The sequence below is a fragment of the Hyperolius riggenbachi genome, chromosome 7 (genome assembly GCF_040937935.1).
Source record: "Hyperolius riggenbachi isolate aHypRig1 chromosome 7, aHypRig1.pri, whole genome shotgun sequence".
Classification (NCBI taxonomy): domain Eukaryota; kingdom Metazoa; phylum Chordata; class Amphibia; order Anura; family Hyperoliidae; genus Hyperolius; species Hyperolius riggenbachi.
In genome coordinates, this window is record NC_090652.1 from 147,230,054 (window position 1) to 147,255,850 (window position 25,797).

A 25,797-nucleotide genomic window follows, 5' to 3' on the forward strand; every position below is an offset into this window, starting at 1 on the left:
GTTTCCAGACTACTCCTCACGGTTTTGGGCCCCTAAATTGCCAGGGCAGTATAGGAACCCCACAAGTGACCCGATTTTAGAAAGAAGACACCCCAAGTTAATACGTTAGGTGTATGATGAGTTCATAGAAGATTTTATTTTTGTCACAAGTTAGTGGAAAATGACACTGTGAAAAAAACAATAAAAATCAATTTCCACAGCAGAGAATAAAGCCAGCGCTCACCACATGGGCTGCATTTGAATGACTTATCACCTCATGTGCACCACTTATACAGCTCAAATACACACTCAGTAATCAAACAGATGCAAAACATATGCATAACTAAATACTTACCATGCAAACAGGAAAGCACAATGGGAGCTGCTAGCTTGGTAGTTACAAAATTATGTTCCCATTTGTATTTGAGCTGTATAAGTGGTGCACATGAGGTGATAAGTAATTCAAATGCAGCCCATGTGTTGAGCGCTGGCTTTATTTTCTGCTGTCCATATTGAATATAAGTTACACATTTCTGCTTAGCTGCTGCCAGGGTAAGGACATATGCTTTTAACTTAGGTCAGATAGTGTAGGACATCTGCTCCGGAGAATTACCTTAACGTTGGTGCAGATGTCCAGTAAATTGTATTTTGCATGCAAACTATAATCGAAGCTAAACTTTCTCCATAAACCAGTATTGCATTGTTTGGATGTGGGGTATGCATTTTAGTCCAGGAGGGGCGGTGTATGCCACAGCGATTAACCATTCAACAGTAGTATTAGGTCAGGGATGCGCAGCCTTTTACCCATATTTGTTAAAAATCAATTTCCGCTAACTTGTGACAAAAAATAAAATCTTCTATGATCTCACCATACTCCTAACGGAATACCTTGGGGTGTTGTCTTTCTAAAATGGGGTCACTTGTGGGGTTCCTAAACTGCCCTGGCATTTTAGGGGCCCTATACCATGAGGAGTAGTCTGGAAACCAAATACCTCAAAATGACCTGTGAAATCCTAAAGGTACCTCATAGGACTTTGGGCCCCTTAGTGCACCTAGGCATGTGTGACACTTTTTTGCAGCCTAGGTGCGCTAAGGGGCCCAAAGTCCTATGAGCACCTTTAGGCTTTACAGGGGTGCTTACAATTTAGCACCCCCCAAAATGCCAGGACAGTAAACACCCCGTAAATGACCCCATTTTGGAAAGTAGACACCCCAAAGTTTTCAGAGAGGGGCATGGTGAGTCAGTGGCAGATTTCATTTTTTTTGTCACAAGTTAGCAGAAATGGAAACTTTTTTTTAGTTTTTTTTTTTTTGTCACAAAGTGTCATTTTCTGCTAACTTGTGACAAAATATAAAATCTTCTATGAACTCACCATGCCTCTTAGGCCTAGTGCACACCAAAAACCGCTAGCAGATCCGCAAAATGCTAGCAGATTTTGAAACGCTTTTTCTTATTTTTCTGCAGCGTTTCAGCTAGCGTTTTGCGGTTTTGTGTAGCGGTTTTGGTATAGTAGATTTCATGTATTGTTACAGTAAAGCTGTTACTGAACAGCTACTGTAACAAAAACCGCCTGGCAAACCGCTCTGAAGTGCCGTTTTTCAGAGCGGTTTGCGGTTTTCCTATACTTAACATTGAGGCAGAAACGCATCCGCAATCCAAAATCTGCAGCAGCCCGGGAGTATGCGTTTCTGCAAAACGCCTCCCGCTCTGGTGTGCACCAGCCCATTGAAATACATTACCCTAGCGGATCCGCACCCGCAAGCAGATCGCAAACCGCAGCGGAAACGCTCCGGTGTGCACTAGGCCTTGGTGAATACTTTGGGATGTCTTCTTTCCAAAATGGGGTCATTTTGGGGGTATTTATACTATCCTGGAATTCTAGCACCTCATGAAACATGACATGTGCTCAGAAAAGTCAGAGATGCTTCAAACGGGAAATTCACTTGTTGCACCATAGTTTTTTTTTTTTTTTTTTTTTTACAAAATTCATGTCTTTTTTTGATGAATATAATAAAAACTAACACATACCCAGCAATCAAAGCAGCAATCAAATAGCACCAAAAGAAAGCTGTATTAGTGACAAGAAAAGGAGGTAAAATTCATTTAGATAGTAGGTTGTATGACTGAGCAATAAACCGTTAAAGCTGCAGTGGTCTGAATGGAAAAAGTGTCTGGTCCTTAAAGCCCCATCTACACGATACTATTCTTTGTACGATTCGATTACGATTCTATTTACGGTCCGATTAAATCTGACATGTCCGATCGGGATTCGATTCGATTCAATTCGATTTGCAATTGTTTTGCAATGGCGAATCGAATTCCGATCGGACATGTTGGATTTAATCGGATCGTAAATAGAATCGTAATCGAATCGTACAAAGAATCGTATCGTGTAGATTGGGCTTTAGGGGTTTTAAGACTACAGTCCTTAATTGGTTAAAATGATGAATGGAGTTTGTCCTTACCTATTTTTTATGTTACCTGGGTACAAGCTGAAAGACGCATCAAAATTTATCCACAACTCATTTATATTAAAATGAGGTTACATATACCTCATTTGATTAAAAAAACTGGATTCACATCAATCCATTTTTGTCAAGGTCTACCTATGGCTTTTTTGCAGTCCATTTTGTTGTACTACCGTATTTGTTACAATGCCATTCTGCCCTGAGGAAACCTACTCAAACACACTCCTCTGATGTAGGCAGACATGATATAGGCAATAGGCAGAAAGAAGCATTTTAGTTGTAGAGTTTTGTCATTGCCTGATCCAGTGAAAACGCAGCCTGATCTGGATACAGCCGTTCCATGCCCTTGGACATAGAGTACTCTGCTTGGTTGAGATGTGTAAAGAATTTCTAACTAATAACTGTTACTTTTCCAGAACTGAATCCGCTCAGGAAATCTGATGAAGGCCTCAACATGTCTCATGTTCTGACTGACCGACACAGCAGGCAGGAAGATATCAAAAAAGGACTTGAATTTATTCAGTAAGTGTTTGTTATTTTGTATTATTTCAAATACTTTATTTGTATACAAAAGGGTACAGCAACCGCAACAATAAGACATTGTCTAATGCTGGGTATACACGTTATGATTTTAGCGAAGAATCGTTCCCATAGATGCCTTCGTTAATAAAATTCCAACATGTCCGATGTTCCGCTCGATTCTTTTCCGCTCGATTTCTCATAGAAGTGAATGGAAAAAAGATAAGAAAAACGAGTGGAAAATAAGAGAATCGAGCAGAAAATCAAATGGCTAATAGATCGTGCGCCGAATCGAACGCGAAAAACGTAACGTGTATTCCCAGCATAATATTGAGCAATCAAACAAGTCATTCAGCAATAAAAGATACAAACAGATATAATGTTGTTATAGTGTGCTCAGTTTTTGGCGGCGTCGCCTTGTTTGCCACTGGGTGCATCAGGATTGGCTTCCAGTACATCTCGGGGCACCGTCTCACACCAAAGGCCCTATTCCGTTACATAGCAATTATATATCAAGTATCAAAAAACGTTAGGTACCTAGTAGAGTATAATGAACAATAAATAAAATAAAAGAATGAACAAAAAAAAAACCCTAAACATAACATATGAGGACCACGAGGTTTACATTGCTATCATACGTGAGGATTCCTAAAGACATGGTTATCAACAACAAAGACTAGGTTTTTTTGGAGCTCCTCAGTACTTTTTTTTGTATAATATTTAAATATCATTGATGGGCATAGGCAACATATGACCTACCGTATGTACTTTTACATCCTTGCAGTTACCCCTCACTGAATATTAAATCACATCTCCGACCTAGTAATCCTCTCCCCAGTACAGCAGTTAACCTTTTACTGGTTGCTGAAGTAGAAGGCTATAAAGCCTCGCTCTCATCTCCACCCCTTACCCCTCCACCCAAATCTAGTGAAAATCTATTACAAAAAGAAGACCCCTAATTGATGTTTGGTTGTTTTTGTCGCTCAAACCTTATCAGGAAGGCTGTGTTGTGTGATGCTGAGTATGCAGAAGCGCACAAGAGGGGTAAAGGGGGTGGAGGTGAGAGCGAGGCTATATAGCCTTCTACGTCAGCAACCAGTAAAAGGTTAACTGCTGCACTGGGGAGAGGATTACTAGGTCGGAGATGTGATTTAATATTCAGCGAGGGGCAACTGCAAGGATGTAAATGATGTGCATTAATGTGTAATTTTGATTGTACCCCTTAAAACTATAAATATTTATTCTGGTAAATTTATGGTGATGTGCTGAGAACGTAGGCTCTAGCCCACCTTATTTTCAAATGGAAAGTTTTGTCACACTACAGGTGTGTTTTACATCAACCCCACAGCGTTAAAACCTATTGCAACTGTCATGTGTCTAGAACTCACGGCTCCCAACAGTTTTATTACAAGACATGACCTCTCTTTTGGAATCTGTTCCTCCACTCTGTCCTTATATGTGGGCATTTCTGTTCTAGTGCCTTTATGCTGGATACACACCATGTGTTTCCGCGTCGAATGCGTCCGTCGATACGCGTCAATTCGATTATTTCCGAGCATTTCCGAACGCATTTCGATGATTTTTAGGTCGATTGCCATGTAAAGTATGGCAAATCGACCTAAAGATCCATCGAAGCTTGAATCGGACATGTCGGAAATAATCGAATCGATGCGTAACGACGGACGCATCGAACGCGGAAACGCATGGTGTGTATCCAGCATTAGATCTGTGTAACTTGTAGAGATGTTTGTATACAAATTTAGTGCAAATTCTATGCAGCTTGGAATTAGGCCATTAAAAATCTTAAAAGAATTATATTTGGCTTAGTTCCTAGCCTCATGCACATTTTCTTGTAAGCCAGAATTGTTAACATCACATTGACTAGCTTTAGTTATTACATATATTTCCCTAGTGTGCTGGGCCAAAACCAATGATCAATATTATAATATGAAACCAGAACTCAGACAGTGAAAGGCCAAAAATCAATGCCAAAAGTCAAAGAGGCTGAGCAGTGCATTGCGCACTCAGAGATTTATTGAAACAACAAGAAACATGCACAAGAAGAAAACAAAGAAGGCACTTGTTGGGTGTATAAAAACTAATTTAAAGAGAAACTGTAACCAAGAATTGAACTTCATCCCAATCAGTAGCTGATGCCCCCTTTCCCGTGAAAAATCTATCCCTTTTTCACAAACGGATCATCAGGGAGCTCTGTATGGCTAATATTGTGGTGAAACCCCTCCCACAGGAAACTGTGAGAACCATGGTCCTGGCAGTTTCCCGTCTGTGAACCTCATTGCATTGTGGTAAATAGCTGTTTACAGCTGTTTCCAACTGCCAAAAAAGCAAGCAACAGCTACTTCCACTGACATCACCTGCCAACAGTAAAAATGTCACCATGTGATAAATGTCAGAATGTAAATCAGGGAGAGGAAAGCTTCTACAATGAGCAAACACTGACTAAATCATTTATACATAATTCAAAGGTAATGATAAAAAATCCCGCTGCACCAGATGGTAGGGCAAAGTGAAAAAAATCTTTATTTCGTTAATCCATATCAAAATGTTACAGGTAAAAGCTCACGCGTATCGGAGCAAGAGATGGCTCCTTAATCATAGCCATCTCTTGCTCCGATACGCGTGAGCTTTTACCTGTAACATTTTGATATGGATTAACGAAATAAAGATTTTTTTCACTTTGCCCTACCATCTGGTGCAGCGGGATTTTTTATCATTACCTTTGGATTTTGGCTTTGGAACTCCCTGCTCCCATTTGGGCAATTGTGTGAGTGTAGCGGTCTCCCTCATCTTTGTACTATTTATACATAATTATTGTAAAAACAAAGCACTTTTTTTTATTACATTATTTTCACTGGAGTTCCTCTTTAAGCACAGAGGCATGTCCATGCTGGATCAATATACCTCTGTTCATTGTCTCATTGTTCCCTCTGCCCCTGTAATCATTTCTTCAAGATTTGACTTTTTAATAAAATAGCATTTTCTAACAAGAAGAAGCAAGGTTAAAGTGATGTTCCCTCCTATCACCCTCCCCTCCTCTTAAAGCGGGCCCAAACCAAACATTTTTTTAAATCAAAATATTTAGTTGCACCACTCTGACACATACAAAGATAACTAAACACTCCTTCAAGCCTATGAGAATTTCAGTGCATGCTTTTCACCCTTGTCTTTTGATAACTAGAGTTATACTGGTGGCAGCCATTAGCAATTCCTCCTTTGCCAGACACCATCTACTACACCAGTTTGCCGGATTATGTCCCGGCAATATGAAAGGAAGGGAGGGGTTCCTCCAATAAATGTAAAATATTTTATATTTGTCATTATGCAGCTGAAAAAATGCTGCTATTTATTATTATTATAATTTTGAAAATAGATTTTATTTGTGAAATCTTGTATTTTTAATGTGGGTCCACTTTAAGGCGAGTAAATGAGGCAGGGAAATTAAGGGAATGGGAGGAGGATAAATGGGAACATCGCACCAAGCTTCGTGTCTAAAAATTAGACTTTAGCCTAGAGTCAAATTTTCTATGTATTATGGGACTAGGGGGAAGGAGCGGAATAGACAATGCCCAAAGTATGTAGACCCAGCATGAACATACCTCTGTGCTTACCTTGGGTAGCTTTGCCTCGGGTCAGGTGTGCTTTAAGAGCCCTAATGACATCGGAATGGTGAAACCAATCAGGCTGAGAACATGCAACGTTGGAGTGGACCTGATATCTGTGTTGTGGGTACATTTTACTTGTGGTCCTTTTGTTATAAGGCCCTTCATGTAAATTACACAATTCATTTGACTCTCCTTATGCTTTTAACCACTTGTCGAACGCCAACTGTACATTGGCGGCGGCAAAGTGGCAGCCCCAGGACCATGTAACGCCAATTAGCTCCGCCCACCCGCGACGTCAACCTGCCGGCCAATCGGAAGCGCTGGCGGGTTGTTAACCCCTGGATCGCCGCATCACAAGCGTATAATACGCTTTGTAATGTATACAAAGCGTATTATACAGGCTGCCTCCTGCCCTGGTGGTCCCAGTGATCGAGGGACCACCAGGGCAGGCTGCATCCACCCTAGTCTGCACCCAAACACACTGATCTGCCCTCTGATCGCCCACAGCACCCCTCAGACCCCCCCCTGCCCACCCCCTCAGACCCCTGTTTGCACTCAATCACCCCCCCTAATCACCCATCAATCACTCCCTGTCGCTATCTGTCAACGCTATTTTTTTAGATTGGGCCCTTAACTGCCCCCTGGGGGCTCCTGATCACCCCCCCCCCCCCACACCCTCAGATCCTCCCCAGACACCCCCCCCCCCGTGTACTGTATACATCTATTCTCCCCTATAATCACCTGTCAATCACAAATCAATCACCCCCTGTCACTGCTACCCATTAGATCAGACCCTAACCTGCCCCTTGTGGGCACCCAATCACCCGCCCACACTCTGATAGCCCCCCAGACCCGCTCTGATCAACTTGCCAGTGCATTGCTTGCATATATTCTGTTCTGTAATCACCTACTGATCACCTATCAATCACCCCGTCACCCCCTGTCACCGCTACCCATCAGATCAGAGCCTAATCTGCCCCTTGCGGGCACCCAATCACCCGCCCACACCCTGAGATAGCCCCCCAGACCCCTCTGATCACCTCCCTAGTGCATTATTTACATCTGTTCTCCCCTCCCACTGTCCCCTCTCTGTTCTCACCCATCAATCACCCCGTCACCACCTGTCACTGCTACCCATCATACCCATCAGATCAGACCCTCATTTGCCCCTTGCGGGCACCCAATGACCGTCCCACACCCTCAGATACCCCCGATCACCTTCCCAGTGCATTGCTTGCATCTATTCCCCCCTCTATTCACACCCTGAGACATCTATCAATCACCTCCTATCACCCCCTAGCACACCTACCCATCAAATCAGGCCCTAATTTGCCCCGTGTGTCTGATCACCCACCCACACCCTCAGATCGCCTGTAGACCCGCCGTCAGATCACTTCCCAAGTGCATTGTTTACATCTGTTCTCTCCTCTAATCACCCATCAATCACCCATCAATCACCCCCTGTCACTGCTACCCATCAGATCAGACCCTAATCTGCCCCTTGCGGGCACCCAATCACCCGTCACACCCTCAAATAGCCCCTCAGACCCCCTCTGACCTACTCGCCAGTGCACTGCTTGCATATATTCTTGCTTGTAATCACCTACTGATCACCTATCAATCACCCCGTCACCACCTGTCACTGCTACCCATCAGATTAGACCCTAATCTGCCCCTTGCGGGCACCCAATCACCTGCCCACACCCTCAAATAGCCCCCCAGACCCCTCTGATCAACTCGCCAGTGCACTGCTTGCATATATTCTCACTTGTAATCACCAAGGGATCACCTATCAATCACCCCGTAACCCCCTGTCACCACCTGTCACTGCTACCCATCAGACTAGACCCTAATCTGCCCCTTGCGGGCACCCAATCACCTACCCACACCCTCAGATAGCCCCCAGACCCGCTCTGATCAACTCCCCAGTGTATTATTTATATCTATTCTCCCCTCTAATCACCCATCAATCACCCCCTGTCACCACCTATCACTGCTACCCATCATACCCATCAGATCAGACCCTCATCTGCCCCTTGCGGGCACCCAATGACCGTCCCACACCCTCAGATACCCCCGATCACCTCCCCAGTGCTTTGCTTTCATCTATTTCCCCCTCTATTCACACCCTGAGACACCTATCAATCACCTCCTATCACCCCCTAGCACACCTACCATCAAATCAGGCCCTAATTTGCCCCGTGTGGGCTCCTGATCACTCAGCGAAACCTCAGATCCCCCTCAGACCCCCTTCCGATCACCTCCACAGTGCATTGATTGCATCTATTCTCCCCTCTAATCATCCATCTGATCAGGCCCTAATCTGCCCCCCTGCGGGCATCTGATCACCCGGCCAAACCCTCACCCGCCCCACTGCAGTGACAGAATTTTTTTTTCCTGATCACTACTGGTACGACTTAATTGTGGCGAGACCAACCGTTATGCCACACAATACGCAACCGCCAATCCAAGAAGCTACTATGCCCACCCTTTACGGTGGACGCCACTCCAAGATTCCGAATGTAACATTTTTTGGGGCCTTCTTCTTAACATGGGTTAAGAATGTATTGCGGTCTTATTGGTCTACGCACCCAATACATTACATGCCCATGTTCTCTGCTGCCATGTCCAGTTCACGATTTGAGAACATCCTGCGCTTCCTGCACTTCAGTGCCAATACAACCTGTCATCTAAGAGGCCACCCTGCTTATGACTGGTTCCACAAAATTCGGCCCCTCATAGACCACCTGTCATCAAATTTTGCAGATGCTTATACCCCCTGAACAGTCATTTTGAGGCATTTGGTTTCCAGACTACTCCTCACGGTTTTGGGCCCCTAAAATGCCAGGGCCATATAGGAACCCCACAAGTGACCCCATTTTAGAAAGAAGACTCCCCAAGGTATTCCGTTAGGTGTATGATGAGTTCATAGAAGATTTTATTTTTTTAAAAAAAATTAGCAGAAATTGATTTTTATTGTTTTTTTTTCACAAAGTGTCATTTTCCACTAACTTGTGACAAAAAATAAAATCTTCTATGAACTCGCCATACACCTAACGGAATACCTTGGGGTGTCTTCTTTCTAAAATGGGGTCACTTGTGGGGTTCCTATACTGCCCTGGCATTTTAGGGGCCCTAAACCGTGAGGAGTAGTCTAGAAACCAAGTGCCTGAAAATGACCTGTGAATAGGACGTTGGGCCCCTTAGCGCACCTAGGCTGCAAAAAAAAGTGTCACACATGTGGTATTGCCGTACTCCGGAGAAGTAGTATAATGTGTTTTGGGGTGTATTTTTACACATACCCATGCTGGGTGAGAGAAATATCTCTGTAAATGACGTTTTTTTTATTTTTTTTACACACAATTGTCCATTTACAGAGAGATTTCTCCCACCTAAGGCCCGGTTCACATTAGCGGTTGTTTGCCAAACGGACCGGATGACCTGACCGGATCCGGACCGGATCCGGATCGGAACCGTACGGTTCTGATCCGGATCCGATCCGGATCCGGTCAGGTTGCATCAGGTGTCCATCAGGATGCGATCCGGATCCGTTTGGCAAAAGTTACGTTAAAAACAAAAAAAATGTTGGGGTCTGGGAGGTCAGCAGAAGGGGGACCTGTGGAATCAGGCCCTCTGCTGTTTAGCACTCACCTCCACCTCCGACATGCTGCCAACATCTCCGGATCCGGATCCAGCTGTGCTGCTCCACTCCAAAATGCTTGCCCATGTGTCCCCATCCAATATCGCCGCAACAATCCCCATAGGAAGTGGGGTAGAACATCCGGATTTCTCAGCCAGTGTGTTGTGCGCTCTCCGGTTCCCATTGGTGTGTATTGGCCGGATGGTGCAGTCCGGCTCCGCCCCGGATACGGCTGCCGGAGGAGCCGGATGAAAAAATAGCGCATGTTGGAACGGAGGCCGGAGTCCGGCTCCGGTTCGGCAGAACGGACGCATGTGAACGGACGCATAGGCTTTCATTGCTATGCCGTGCGTCCGTTCCGTCCGTTCTGCAAGCGGTGCGGCTCCGGCACGGCGATTCCGGAGGGCCACCGCAAGTGTGAACCGGGCCTAACATGGGTATGTGTAAAAATACTCCCCAAAACACATTATACTACTTCTCCCGAGTACAGCGATACCACATGTGTGGCACTTTTTTGCACCCTAACTGCGCTAAGGGGCCCAAAGTCCTATGAGTACCTTTAGGATTTCAAAGGTCACATGTGTGGCACATTTTTGCAGCCTGGGTGCGCTAAGGGGCCCAAAGTCCTATGAGCACCTTTAGGCTTTACAGGGGTGCTTACAATTTAGCACCCCCAAAATGCCAGGACAGTAAAGATACCCCACAAATGACCCAATTTTGGAAAGTAGACATCCCAAAGTATTCAGAGAGGGGCATGGTGAGTCCGTGACAGATTTCATTTTTTTTTTTTTTTGTCACAAGTTAGCAGAAATGGAAACTTTTTTTTTTTTTTTTTTTTTTTGTCTCAACGTGTCATTTTCCGCTAACTTGTGACAAAAAATTAAATCTTCTATGAACTCACCATGCCTCTCAGTGAATACTTTGGGATGTCTTCTTTCCAAAATGGGGTCATTTGGGGGGTTATTTATACTATCCTGGAATTTTAGCACCTCATGAAACCTGACAGGTGCTCAGAAAAGTCAGAGATGCTTCAAAATGGGAAAATTCACTTTTTGCACCATAGTTTGTAAACGCTATAACTTTTACCCAAACCAATAAATATACACTTATTCGGTTTTTTTTAATCAAAGACGTAGCACAATAAATTTGGACAAAAATGTATATAGAAATTTTACTTTATTTGAAAAATGTCAGCACAGAAAGTTAAAAAAAATATTTTTTTTGACAAAATTCATGTCTTTTTTGGTGAATATAATAAAAACTAAAAATCACAGCAGCAATCAAATAGCACCAAAAGAAAACTGTATTAGGGACAAGAAAAGGAGGTAAAATTAATTTAGATGGTAGGTTGTATGACCGAGCAATAAACCGTTAAAGCTGCAGTGGTCTGAATGGAAAAAAAAGTGTCTGGTCCTTAAGGGGTTTTATGACTGCAGTCCTTAAAGAGACACTGAAGCGAAAAAAAAATGATGATATTATGATTTGTATGTGTAGTACAGCTAAGAAAAAAAACATTAAGATCAGATACATCAGTCTAATTGTTTCCAGTACAGGAAGAGTTGAGAAACTCCAGTTGTTATCTCTATGCAAAAAAGCTATTAAGCTCTCCGACTAACTTATGCTGGGAATACACGTTTCGTTTTTGCCTTCGTTTTAGCCTTCGATTTGTTCAGTAAACGAATCGAGTGTTGAAAACGTATGTGAAAATAGTCATAATCTCATTATAGTTTCGATTAATAGACCCCAAAAACGAACGACTAGTGATCGAACATGTTTGATATTATCTCTCTTTATCCATCTAATCGAGCCATTGGTAGGCTTGATGGCTGTTCAGATCGATTATATATTCGTTTATGCCGTCGATTCGTAGTCCGTCCCTGTACCATTTTGCATAAATGTGGGTGTTTGTGGGCCGGCAATCCGATCGTAATGCAAGCGTGCGTCACGCGTGACGTCACTTCCAGTTCCTGTGAAAGCCCAGCTCGAGGACGAAGGCGGAGAGGAGGCAAAATGGCGTCTGAGGAGGGGGACATGGAGCATCCGTTGCCATCCGTGCAGCACACACCAGATATGGTCTCTCCTGCACCCGCTGGAGACCCTGCCAGCGCACCTGGCCTCTGTCTGCATGTGACAAGTCCTCCGGCCGAACCAACGGAGGCAGCAACGAACGGAGGTGCTGCTGCTGAAATTCAAGAAAAAGCAGGAAATCTTCCAGCACACACTGTGCCTGAACCATCCCTTCGAGCTGGTAGAACGGCATCAGCAGCAGGGCAAGCACCACCAACAAGTGAAAGGCACACAAAGGTACGTCCCTCCAAGAAGAAAGCAAAGTCTGTTGAAGTGGAGGATAGTGATGTACTCTCGGTGTGCTCTGAAGATGTCCGCGCACAGCGGCGCAAGTCGAGACGTCATCCTCAAGACAATGACACCAGCGACTCTACAGATGAGTGGTCTTCATGTCGGCGGGCAGATGCCATGCCCAAGGAGCAGGTGTTGGTTTTGGTGAAAAGGTTTGACATGGAGGACTATGATTGTCTGTACACTCAGGTTGCCCACCCAAATAGCCATAAAAATCTCATCATAAAACTAGTACAACAGGAGTTGTATGCAAAGTTTGGTGTGCACAAGAGCAAAGAAGCGTTGCAAAAACGCTGGTTTGATTTGAAAAGAGAGAAGGAGCGCCTGAAGGAAATTCGCAAGGAAATAAAGAAAGGTGCGTTCAATCATTCAGTGACCAATAATAATGTTTGTTGTGACAAAAGTATATTGCTGTTTTTTATCTTTCAGCACCAAATTCTTAATTTTCTGTTTACCCACTTTATTGTAGGGAAACAACGGGTAGAGACACGTGTGAGGGTATCATCTACACAGGACGAAGTCTCTGTTGTGCATACAAGTGGAGGTGAGAATCTGTATGTTGTGGTTTGTTGGACAATCCCTGTTCTATATTTGCCTCTGTCCGCATGTCCAGCCTCTGCCCGCATGTCCAGCCTCTGCCCGCATGTGCAGCCTCTGCCCGCATGTGCAGCCTCTGCCCGCATGTGCAGCCTCTGCCCGCATGTGCAGCCTCTGCCCGCATGTGCAGCCTCTGCCCGCATGTCCAGCCTCTGTCCGCATGTGCAGCCTCTGCCCGCATGTCCAGCCTCTGCCCGCATGTCCAGCCTCTGCCCGCATGTCCAGCCTCTGCCCGCATGTGCAGCCTCTGCCCGCATGTCCAGCCTCTGCCCGCATGTCCAGGCTCTGCCCGCATGTCCAGCCTCTGCCCGCATGTGCAGCCTCTGCCCGCATGTGCAGCCTCTGCCCGCATGTGCAGCCTCTGCCCGCATGTCCAGCCTCTGCCCGCATGTCCAGCCTCTGCCCGCATGTCCAGCCTCTGCCCGCATGTGCAACCTGTATCTACACACCTTGTATTTTGTAGTAATGTTTATACTCTGTCTTACCACACCACCAGCTACCAAAAGCAAGGAGGTTCCAGTGTCCAAGCGTAAGCGGCAGGATGTTGATAAAGTGGGCATCGGAATGCATTCCTCGAGTAAAACGCAATTGGATGGTAAGTAATCCAATTTCACACAACTTGCACCTACGGCTACACCTACAACCACCTTCACCCTACCCAACAGCTACTGCGAAAACACAATACCCACACAGCTCAGTCCACAACAATGGGAACCTGCACGACAACTCATTTCACGGCCCCCTATCCACACCAATGGGCCTTACCTTCCGAGAATACCACACATCTGGCCCCCACACGTCTTTCACACAACTACCTACCTCCACATTCGGCCAGTTACAAGCTGACAAGTACTTCTTATGCAAACTTTGTGCAAGCGGTTTCTTTGTTTCCCCCACAGATGTAGCACACAAGGGCAACCGTGTTGGAAGACATCAGAGGAAAGAAATGGATAAAGTGGTGAAGAGTGTGCAAGCAGATATTGCAGAAATGTCTACCGTATTCCGCAAATTTATGAAACAGCTGTCAGCCGATCTAGAGAGAATCCTGGAACTAATAAGTGAAACGACAGGATCGTAGGGCTTAAACTGTTTGGGTGACTGACGTTTACTCACCGTGTTCGCATGCAAGTTTGCACTACGTTCTATTGTATATTATATATAGCAATTTTTTGGTTTTATTTTTATATAGGTTTACATTTTTTATATACGCTGCGGCCCCAACTACTTCCATTCATGGAGGTAGTGATGACGGGAGTGTCGCAAGCCAGCCCTTGCAGCCATGCGCACATGACAGAGTAAAGTTTACAGTAGTTACTTTTGTATAGTATTGTATACAAAGTTATTTTTATGTATAAGTGTACATACACACACACACACACACAGGACACACACATACACACACACACACACACACACACACACACAGGACACACACATATACACACACACAGGACACACACATACACACACACATACACACACACATACATACACACACACATACATACACACACACACACACACACACACACACACACACATATACACACACATATATACACACACACACACACACACACACACACACACACACACACACACACACACACGACACACGACACACGACACACACACACACACATGACACACACACACACACACACACAGGACACACACACACACACAGACACACAGGACACACACACACAGGACACACACACACACAGGACACACACACACACAGGACACACACATTTTGGAGGCACAACATGTGTGGTCCTACTGTTTGTGTTTAATAAAAAAATATAGGCTTTCATGAAGGTTTGTTTTGTTGAAATACTTCCTGTCTGTGCACGTTACGCAGGGCCCGAAGAGGTGCTGCCAAGCACAGGGTGCCCAACACTGGCCCAGGGTGGCCGCTACACATGTAGTGGGTGCTGCAGCAGAGTGCAAGGTTTTTGGCAAAGCTTCAAACCTTGCACTGTACTGCCAAGCACAGGGCCCCAACACTGACACTGGCCCAGGGTGGCCGCTACACTTGTGGGTGCGGCAGCAGAGTGCAAGGCTTTTGGCCTGCCAAGTCACCAGAGTGCCAAGGCAGCTTCAAACCTTGCACTGTACTGCCAAGCACAGGGCCCCAACACTGGCCCAGGGTGGCCGCTACAATTGTTGTGGGTGCGTCAGCAGAGTGCAAGGTTTTTGGCAAAGCTTCAAACCTTGCACTGTACTGCCAAGCACAGGGCCCCAACACTGACACTGGCCCAGGGTGGCCGCTACACATGTAGTGGGTGCGTCAGCAGAGTGCAAGGTTTTTGGCAAAGCTTCAAACCTTGCACTGTACTGCCAAGCACAGGGCCCCAACACTGACACTGGCCCAGGGTGGCCGCTACACATGTAGTGGGTGCGGCAGCAGAGTGCAAGGTTTTTGGCAAAGCTTCAAACCTTGCACTGTACTGCCAAGCACAGGGCCCCAACACTGACACTGGCCCAGGGTGGCCGCTACACATGTAGTGGGTGCGGCAGCAGAGTGCAAGGTTTTTGGCAAAGCTTCAAACCTTGCACTGTACTGCCAAGCACAGGGTCCCAACACTGGCCCAGGGTGGCCGCTACACTTGTGGGTGCGGCAGCAGAGTGCAAGGCTTTTGGCCTGCCAAGTCACCAGAGTGCCAAGGCAGCTTCAAACCTTGCACTGTACTGCCAAGCACAGGGCCCCAACACTGACACTGGCCCAGGGTGGCCGCTACACATGTAGTGGGTGCGGCAGCAGAGTGCAAGGTTTTTGGCAAAGCTTCAAACCTTGCACTGTACTGCCAAGCACAGGGCCCCAACACTGACACTGGCCCAGGGTGGCCGCTACACATGTAGTGGGTGCGGCAGCAGAGTGCAAGGTTTTTGGCAAAGCTTCAAACCTTGCACTGTACTGCCAAGCACAGGGTCCCAACACTGGCCCAGGGTGGCCGCTACACTTGTGGGTGCGGCAGCAGAGTGCAAGGCTTTTGGCCTGCCAAGTCACCAGAGTGCCAAGGCAGCTTCAAACCTTGCACTGTACTGCCAAGCACAGGGCCCCAACACTGACACTGGCCCAGGGTGGCCGCTACAATTATTGTGGGTGCGTCAGCAGAGTGCAAGGTTTTTGGCAAAGCTTCAAACCTTGCACTGTGCTGCCAAGCACAGGTACACATGTACTGGGAAATTGAGGGATGAACATAAAAACATAACTTTTTATTGAATCAAACAGACAAGACAGAAACCGATAAGCACATCATCTACAGAGCGTAGTAAAGCACAAGGCAAAAACCATTAAAACCAAAAAAAAAGAAATGAGAAACCATCTACAGTGATTGCAACATGTAGTCCGAGGGTGGCGTACTGTAATGAGCTGGCGGCATATACATGGCACGATTGTCAGAACCTTGGGAGGCACTGTAGTGCATGTTTGGTGTGGCGGATGTTGATGCAGGTGGAGTATCACCGATTGGCTCACGGTAGATCATGGCAGAGTCAGAGTTGTTTCGGAACTGTGGTTCACAGTGGTGATTCCGTGTGCTCTGACACCGTGAGCAATTTGCAAAATACAGTTCAAAGGGAGGTCCAGCCACCAACATACTATGCAACCCCTTGTACACTGTTTCGCCCATTAACATCTCGGCCACTGTGCGTTGCTCTGGAGTTATTTTGGCCAGTTGTGCACTGAGATGAACAACAAACGGATCCACCGGCGCAACAGGTCTTGGCATTACCGCACTCGCCATCTCAATCAGTCTTTTCTCTACAGCATCGGGGGAAGCACACCGTTTCCGCTTTCCTCTCTGCATGGGTGTACTGTTGCGTGGTCTGGCTTCCTGTGTGTGTGCCCTCGGGGGTGATAACGTGACATGGGGTAAACGTTGGCTGTTGTCCTGCAACATGGAGAACAATCAATTAAGAAGGTAAACCAAATATAATCACACAATAAAGGAACATGATACTGTTCATTGAATAGACCACAAAAACAACAGACGCTGAAGTTCGCAAACAATAGGAACAGTCAGACCCCAATTATACATCAAAGCCACACAGTGGGTCATAAATTGTATGTATTGTATTGTATTGTATTGAATTGTGCACTGCGTCATACAAATTCACAAAGTCCTTTGTGCAAAAACAATGTGTTTGTGGTGCTATACTTGGAAAGAACAATAGACATACATTATACATATGCAAATATGCACAATTCAAAGCTTTTTCACAGACTGCAATTAATTACTGTTCCGTTGGCTGTCTATTGTTCTCCCCTAGTGTACCCAAGAAAGTTATTAGCACTTCATAGTTCATGAATGTGTGAATGGCTGCCGCAGGAGACACTCATGTAAATGAATGCAATGTCAGCCAGCCGCGGCGGCCATTCACACAAGAATGAAAGTGACACGCTGCGTGTCGCCAGCACGATGTGTACCCAAGGGGATGTCTGTCACGGCCGCTCCCCCGTCTCTGGGACATCATCGCTTCCCGTCTGCGTCCCTTCCGTCACGGTGATTGGATGGAAGGGACACAGGCGTGGAGCGTCCTGGGGGGGCAGACATGTGGAGGTTCTCTAAACCACCTGTGGTTCTCTTGAACATTGGAGGCGCAAAAGCCTGCGAAAACTTTTAACTGCAGCAGAGCGGACGGTTTCGTTTCTGCAAAACGCCTCCCACTGTGGTGTGCATTAGCCCATTGAAATACATTGGGCAAACGGATGTGAAATACATTGCGCAAGCAGATATGAAAACGCAAACGTTGTGCAGAAACCCATACAATGCGTTTAGTGTGAAAGGTGGCATAGGAAAAAATTGGACTGCGACTTACCATGGCTTCGTCCACATCTGCGCATGAATCCTCTGTACCTTCTAACACACGGCCTGACGATGTTGTTGTTGTTTCGTCATCCGTTACCTCTCGCTGGGTATTCTCTGGCCACTCATCATCTGAGGGGTAGGACTGAAGGTTGCCACTTGAGGGACGCATAATCTCCTGGTCCCTGACAAAGGAAAGTATGTCGTAGTACCATAGACGGTCGGGGTCATCTTCAGCGCCAGCACCAGCACCAGATTTGTTCCTGGCTTCAATTTTTTTGGTTTCCTTAGAAAAAACTGACCGAAGGTTAGCGATTTTGCTACGGACAGTCGCAACTGTAGCAGTGGGGTGAATTGTTTGCAGGAACTCCGCAAGTTTCTGCAGCTGAGCTTCCGTCATGTGTTTGTTGTGGTAGTCCTTGCTCTTTACTTTCCACACTGCTGTACAGGTGCGATACACTTCTATGAATTCAGCTAACTGCGTGCGGTTCAATGGAAATTCGTGGTTTTTCCTTGGCGCCATCTGTAACAAGAATAGGAAACATGCATTATGAACAGTACTCCATGTCTGGCCAAATGTATTCACCGAATAAGTGAACTCATGCTGGGGGGCCGGAGGTCCCCTGTGATCGCCGTCGATTTACTATTACAGCGCTGCATTCTGCATTGGGGAGTGAACAGCTGATTGGCTGGCGGGGGGGAGGGAGCAGGGGAGAGGGTATTAACATAAAAAAGGGGTAAATATAACAATATAAATAATCAGAAAAGGGGGAGGGGAGCACAGGTATGCAGTGTTGTAGGGCCGTTTAGCTTGGCCTTAAAGCTGCAGTGGCCAACTACACTTAAAATAGCCTGGTTGCAGGGGGAAAAACATACAGTACAGTTCTACTTACCCCAATGTTGAACTCACGAAGGGACGTACGATGGGCTAAACGTGTACACCTTCCAAAGAAGAACTCCACATCCGAGTGTGCAAACCGATGGTATGACCGAGCGGATAGCCAGAATATTTATAGGCAGGCGGACAAACGAGGGGACTTCCGGTCAACTAACTACTTCCTGTTCAGAGTTCAGGAGACGACGCATGCGAAACGTGCAATGGCGCGTCTAGGACAATTATGGTGTGGTTGGCACTGCACAAAATGATTGTAAACCCATACGTAATTACGTTCGTATTAACGTGTTCATTTGAGAAGTGGGCAAAGATCAGTCCATGCATATGCATACCCACTTTTGTGGTTTACAATGATGGTCACTTATAAGCCACATGTGCATGGTCTGAGCCCAGGTATAGCCGCCAAAGAGGGCAGCCATACCTGGGCACAGACCATGCACATGACGGGGAGACCTGGACCCAGGGAGGCACTGCTTGCGCTTGCCTCCCTGGGTCTGCACATGCCCAGACGCATGTGCATGGTCTGAGCCCAGGTATAGCCGCCAAAGAGGGCAGCCATACCTGGGCACAGACCATGCACATGACGGGGAGACCTGGACCCAGGGAGGCACTGCTTGCGCTTGCCTCCCTGGGTCTGCACATGCCCAGACGCATGTGCATGGTCTGAGCCCAGGTATAGCCGCCAAAGAGGGCAGCCATACCTGGGCACAGACCATGCACATGACGGGGAGACCTGGACCCAGGGAGGCACTGCTTGCGCTTGCCTCCCTGGGTCTGCACATGCACAGATGCATGTGCATGGTCTGAGCCCAGGTATAGCCGCCAAAGAGAGCAGCCATACCTGGGCACAGACCATGCACATGACGGGGAGACCTGGACCCAGGGAGGCACTGCTTGCGCTTGCCTCCCTGGGTCTGCACATGCCCAGACGCATGTGCATGGTCTGAGCCCAGGTATAGCCGCCAAAGAGGGCAGCCATACCTGGGCACAGACCATGCACATGACGGGGACACCTGGACCCATGGTGAATGTGTGCGCAGAGCAGTGCGCCGGCGGATAACAGGTTCACGCCTGCCAAAGTGGGCAACCCTTGCATAGCTCGGCACAGTCCATGCAGCATACAGGCAGAGACACACACAATTAACAACACAGCACACCAGAATACGACATTTTGCCACTTCTCCTCAGGGTGGTTCTCCATACAACATGGTGGACCACCGAGTCTGTATAATAAGTGCACTAATTAGTGGAGGAAGGGAACATAAAAGTAGAGATGTTGGAAACAGACACATGTTGGATACACCTAGGTAACTGTTGTAAAGAAAAGGTACATTTGATAGTCAATAAGAACATCAATTTCCTGTAGCGATCATTTTATCCTGCCAAGTCACTGCACCTGACCCAGTAAAGTAGTCCTTGTATTTGTCCCTGTTGGTTTTTGCCTCGTAGGTGGGATTGTGTGAGGAACCGCTGTGCAACGGAACCATCCCCGGATGTGCCCTCCACTCCGCCGCCACAACACTTCCATTTTCAAAATCCTCCTGGTCTACCATTGTCGGTGGGCAATACCGTTGTACGTTTTTCTGCCGTAGGAAATTGTGCAGAGTGCACGCAGCTTTGACAATGACCTCCACTTTATCTGGGTCCACATTGATAGCCGTGAGGAAAACACGAAAACGCTGTGCCAGGATCCCAAAAGCATTTTCCACAACACGTCTAGCACGCGATACCCTGTAGTTAAAGATCCTTTTCGGCTTGTCCAGTCCACGTTGAGGAAATGGCTTCACAAGATTCTCACCCAGAGCAAAAGCCTCGTCAGCCACGAACACAAAGTTTAGATGTTCCACTGTGTCATCATTGTTTGGCAGTTGCAGCTGTTTCTTTTTCAAGCGGCGGTTGAATTCAGTTGCCTCCATTACACCACCATCTGAGACACGGCCATTCTTCCCCACATCCACCATCATGAATTCATACCGTGCATTTACAAGCGCCATCAGAACCACACTGAAGAACCCTTTGTAATTGTAAAAGTACGAGCCACTGTTGGGAGGTGGGTTGATACGCACATGTTTTCCATCCACTGCACCTCCACAATTAGGAAAATTCCAGATCATGTGGAAATCATGGGCCACTGCCTGCCACTCTGATGCATCTTGAGGAAACTAGAAATAAGGAGAAATACATGGTTAATCATCTGAAAGTACAATGTCGTAACAAAGGAGAAAAATCACTACAGAATAGGTTGCCAATTTAAACACTGTCATTTGCACAAGCGTTTCAGTTTGACGTTCAGTTTTAAAAGTAATCACTCGACAGCACACGCAAAACACACAATCCAGAAACATAAGTACATACCTTGACGTACTCGGGCATCAATTCCGACACAATAGCAGCACACGTTTCGGGGATGATTCTACCCAATGCCTGGGGTGAAATGGCAGCTGTAAACTTTAGATCTGCATATGAACGTCCGGTAGCCAGGTAGCGAAGGGTCACTGATAGACGCTGTTCTGCAGTAATAGCTGTTCGCATCACGGTGTCCTGCTTTGTTATCTTCGGCCCGATGCGCTCCAGCAGTTCATGAAAGTTAGCGTCTGACATGCGCATGTAATTGCGAAAGTCATCAGGATTGTTCTCACGCAACTCACGGATCAGACCCATGTGTCCCAACTCTTCCCGTTGTAGCAACCATTTCTTGCACCATTGTCGTCTCTCTCTTCTCGTCCTCCGACGCTTTGCTGCCGCCCTTCTCCTAGCTACTGCAGTCAATAGCAAAAGTCCAACAAAGGTCTGCAGACGATCTGGCTCGTACACATCCATGCTGACTCCTTGCTTGCAAAATGGCGAATGACACGCTCGCTAATCCGATCGGGCTTTTGTTTGCGGAACACTTCCGGCGTATTAATATTCCGCACGGAAGTACTATCCCTCACTCCTTATAACCTGCCCCTATCGCTATCGAAAACTAAACGAAGGTATAAAACGAAAACCAAAAAAGGAAGTTTCGTTTCGTTTCAAGCAACCCTTCGATCTTGGAAAAAACGAAACCATCAGTATCGACAGCAAAAACGTACCCGTGGGTGGTGATTTTAACCATACGATCGATTTCTTCTATTTCGATAAGTATAAATGGTACAATCGAAACGAAGGCAAAAACGAAACGTGTATTCCCAGCATTAGTCGTGGAGAGGGCTGTTATCTGACTTTTATTATCTCAACTGTAATTGAACTGTTTACTTTTCCTCTGCTAGAGGAGAGTTCATTACTTCACAGACTGCTCTGAATGACTCACTTTGAATGCTGAGTGTTGTGTAATCTGTACATATAGAGTGATGCAATGTTAGAAAAAACACTATATACCTGAAAATAAAAATATGAGAATATTTTCTTTGCTGCTAATCTTCTAGTAATTATTCATAGTACACAACCAATTCATTATATCATATATTTTTTTCGCTTCAGTGTCTCTTTAAGTGGTTAACTATATTAAATGTATCAGTCTTTACTGAAAACTATAGGAGAAAAGCGCTATAGAAATGTTATTGTATTGTAAACTATCTTTGTTTTTGTGATGTGGTGTCTCTGCATGGAGGAGGTTATTCTTGTGAAGGTTATTCTTGTGAGGAAATGCTGTATACAGTGTAAGGCTGAAGTAAGGCTGAAGTAATGATGCTCAGGAGAGGAGTGTTAGTTCTCATGCTAGGGGGTGATGAAGAAATGTATAGCCTCATGAGAAAATTAGACTGACAGCTTTTGGGATCCACTGCGGAGGCAATAAATACTGTTTGATATTCTGATTTCATCTTCTCTGAGTGTGGAATAACACTTTTTTAAAATCAAATTTTCATGCATATTGTTTGAAATCATAGTGCTTCTGCTGGTGACTTGAACCATTAAGGTGCAGTATTGATAGCTGCTGTTTGTGTGGAATTCAAACTATTTAGACTGTTTGGTGCTGAAATTACTTATTAACACTGTCCTGGAGGATTACTGGAAATGGTGGGAACCGGTAACTAACCCTTGATTTTGGTTTATACGTACAGTTACTTTCTCAGTGCCTTAAAGGGAAACTGTTATCTTTGGAGTGTCAGCTTCATTCTGCTAAATTGATAGGTTGATTTCCCTGCCTTGGATATAGGAACATATGCTTTTTCATTGGGCATATTTCCATATGTCAAGGAGAGCCATTCCTAAAAGACTAATTGAGATATTTATAGTTCTAAGGTCTCAAATAAGAATCTGTCATGATCAATGAAAATGCCATAAAGGATGAGCGGTTTCGCATTTGGAGATACTGAGCGTTGGTGTAAGTGAACTATGGCAAAGGGGGTTAACTTACTCTGTTCGCCACCTCTAGTCAGTGCTCCATACCCGTCTACATCCCGTACAATGCTTCTTCCTTTTGGCTGTGAAGGAGGAAGTATCGGAACAATGGAACGCGGTGTGGAGCACGGATCATGTCTCAGATCGGAGCAATTTTGGATTCCTGGAGTCTGAGTCAGTGGTTTCATAAACTGAGGAGTCGGGGTGATTTTTGTAACAACTCCACAGCTCTGGTAAGTATTAGACCAAGGAATTGGAGCAATTTTGGGTACCTAGAGTACTGAGTTGGATGATATTTGTACTGACACTGTGGCAACCTGGGTAAGTAAACCCCCTTTGCTGTTTCCCGCTTACACCAACGCTCAGTTTTTGCTCAGGAATAACTGATTTTTGTCCTCAAATGGCAGGCCAGTGCAGAAAATTCGACCAACAGGTCATCTTTGGACACAGCTTTCCCATACTTGCACTCGGTAGCTCAGAAGAGACGCCTTCTTTTACTCTCCTTTCTCTCTCAATTAATAGATTCTGGGACCAATTCTCGGTAAATGAGCCAGGAATTAGATATTTTGCTTAGATGAATGTGGTTGAATGTGCAGTTTCAAAATGATTTTTTAGTAATGTGCAGTTCATTATGATGAATTAAACAGCTGTATTTTTAAAGAAAAATCAAAATCTGAATTTCTGTTTGTTTCTTTATTTCAGGTCATCTCTGCCTTATATGGGAACACAGAAGGAATATGAGGTGAATGAGAATATAAACTATATTTTAATTAAAGTAAATAATTTACTTGGGTTTTTTTTTTACAAAGTGTTTTCTTTCCACACTTTCCCTAGACATTTGTGCAAAAGCTTATTCGAAACCTTTTCAATGAAGGCAATGACTTATACAGAGATGGACACAAGAATGACTCTGTAGGCCAGTACACAGAAGGACTTAGCCTGGCTAATTATGCTGCTTCTGAGGAGATTCCTGTTACCAGTGAGATGCTGGAGAGGTTGCATGTTAACCGCGCAGCATGTTATTTAGAAATGGTAATTGCAGTATTTCTACAGCTTTATTGATATCTCAGGGGTATGTGTTTATATTATGTCTTCTGATGACTACAAGATCATGTCACTGATGTTATCTTGAGGGAGCAGTAAGATGCAAAGATTCATATGCAATTAACTGTTTCTCCTGAATTATCTCCTAGGAGATAACTTTCATCTTCTCATTAAACAAACTTTTCAGCATTGTACAATTGAAAAAGTACCCAAAAGTTGGTGAAAAAGTGTCATCAAAATTTATTTTAAGTGTTTTCTTGCTTGCTGGTGACTTACAAGGCATTTTATGACAAGTTGTGAAAATATCACCTAGGAGAAAGAGAAAAAGTTAATTGCATATGGGCCAAAGAGTGTTTTATATATTTATGGAGGCTACCATCATTCCAGCTGGTGCTCTTGGGGTTATTGAAAAGTAAGGCATTCTGGTTAGTGCACAGGAGAGAGTTAAGGCTAGTGTTGGGAAGACGAAACTGAGGTTTGAGGGCCAGGTATGGTGGGGTAAGGTCCCAACAACTCAGGGAGTGTTTAAGGGTCGTAGACACAAGGTGCTCCAGAAGAATCTGTCGGGTGGAAGGTTGTTACACACCCAGATGAGTAAGCAGGAGGTTTGTTGTGACACATTCCTGGAATCTAATCCACAAGTATTATCAGCACACCAAGTATATCAGCACACACTTTTTATTGTGCCAGTTTTGTAGTCCTACTACAGTGTGGAAACTGGTTCAATAAAAAGTGTGTGCTGATAGCCTTGGTGTGCTGATAATACTTGTGGACTCTATTGATTTGTGGCATTGCCTATGCTACTTTATCAAGCACCCAGAACTATAGATGGTGTGCCGACTTCATTTGTGGAACTACTACATTCCTAGAATAGTCATCTGCTGGAGCACACACTTTTGAGAAGACTGTGCTTCAGCTCCCTGCTCCAGGAAATGTTATGATTTATTACATTCACTGCGCTTTTAGAAAACCATCTCAAATTCAGCAATGTCAGCTTCCATATTCTTCTCATTTAGTTTCCTTTAAGTTTAATGATGAAAGAACACTTGTGTTTGAGGGACAGTAGCCCAAGGACTCCATATTCATTAAGTGATGTGTAAAAAATTATCCTAGCATGCTATTTCTACTGCCAAAGGGAGGGAATTAAGTAGTCCCCCATTAAAATTAACCCATTACCTCCCCCACTCTCCCATAGTTACCAAAATAAAACACTTGTATATCTAAAAAAATTACATTTAAAAAAATACATAAATTGTTACCTTAGGGACTCCTCTTTTTTTAATATGTACAGTATGTCATGAGGGTATATTACTGTTATTTTCACAAATAACGGCCTGTAATTAGTGACGGAAGCAAAACTGAAAAAATACACCTTTATTTCCAAATAAAATATTGCCGCCATATATTGTACTAGGGAAAAAATTGTAAACATCGTAAATACCGGGACAAATGGACAAATAAAATGTGTGGGTTTTACCTACAGTAGAATGTTTTATTTTAAAACTATAATGGCCGAAAACTAAGAATTGATATTGA

General features: G+C 45.1%; 2 protein-coding genes across 5 annotated transcripts in view; one reads left to right on the forward strand and one right to left on the reverse strand.

Annotated features, from left to right (window-relative positions):
• Positions 1–25,797, forward strand: part of ZC3H7A (zinc finger CCCH-type containing 7A) — a 193,972-nt gene that overhangs the window by 28,191 nt on the left and 139,984 nt on the right. For all 4 annotated transcript variants that reach the window (XM_068244740.1, XM_068244737.1, XM_068244738.1 and 1 more), the window contains exons 2-4: positions 2,865–2,970; positions 23,920–23,959; positions 24,052–24,249. In XM_068244740.1, coding sequence (XP_068100841.1) covers positions 2,903–2,970; positions 23,920–23,959; positions 24,052–24,249 — 306 coding nt within the window. In that variant the 5' untranslated portion in view covers positions 2,865–2,902. The remainder of the gene's footprint in view (positions 1–2,864; positions 2,971–23,919; positions 23,960–24,051; positions 24,250–25,797) is intronic.
• Positions 20,247–21,585, reverse strand: LOC137525682 (putative nuclease HARBI1). Its single transcript, XM_068246847.1, has 2 exons — positions 21,250–21,585; positions 20,247–21,056 (listed from the first exon to the last, which is right to left on the reverse strand). The coding sequence occupies exons 1-2, from the start codon at positions 21,553–21,555 to the stop codon at positions 20,247–20,249; spliced, it is 1,116 nt and encodes a 371-aa protein (XP_068102948.1). The 5' UTR covers positions 21,556–21,585.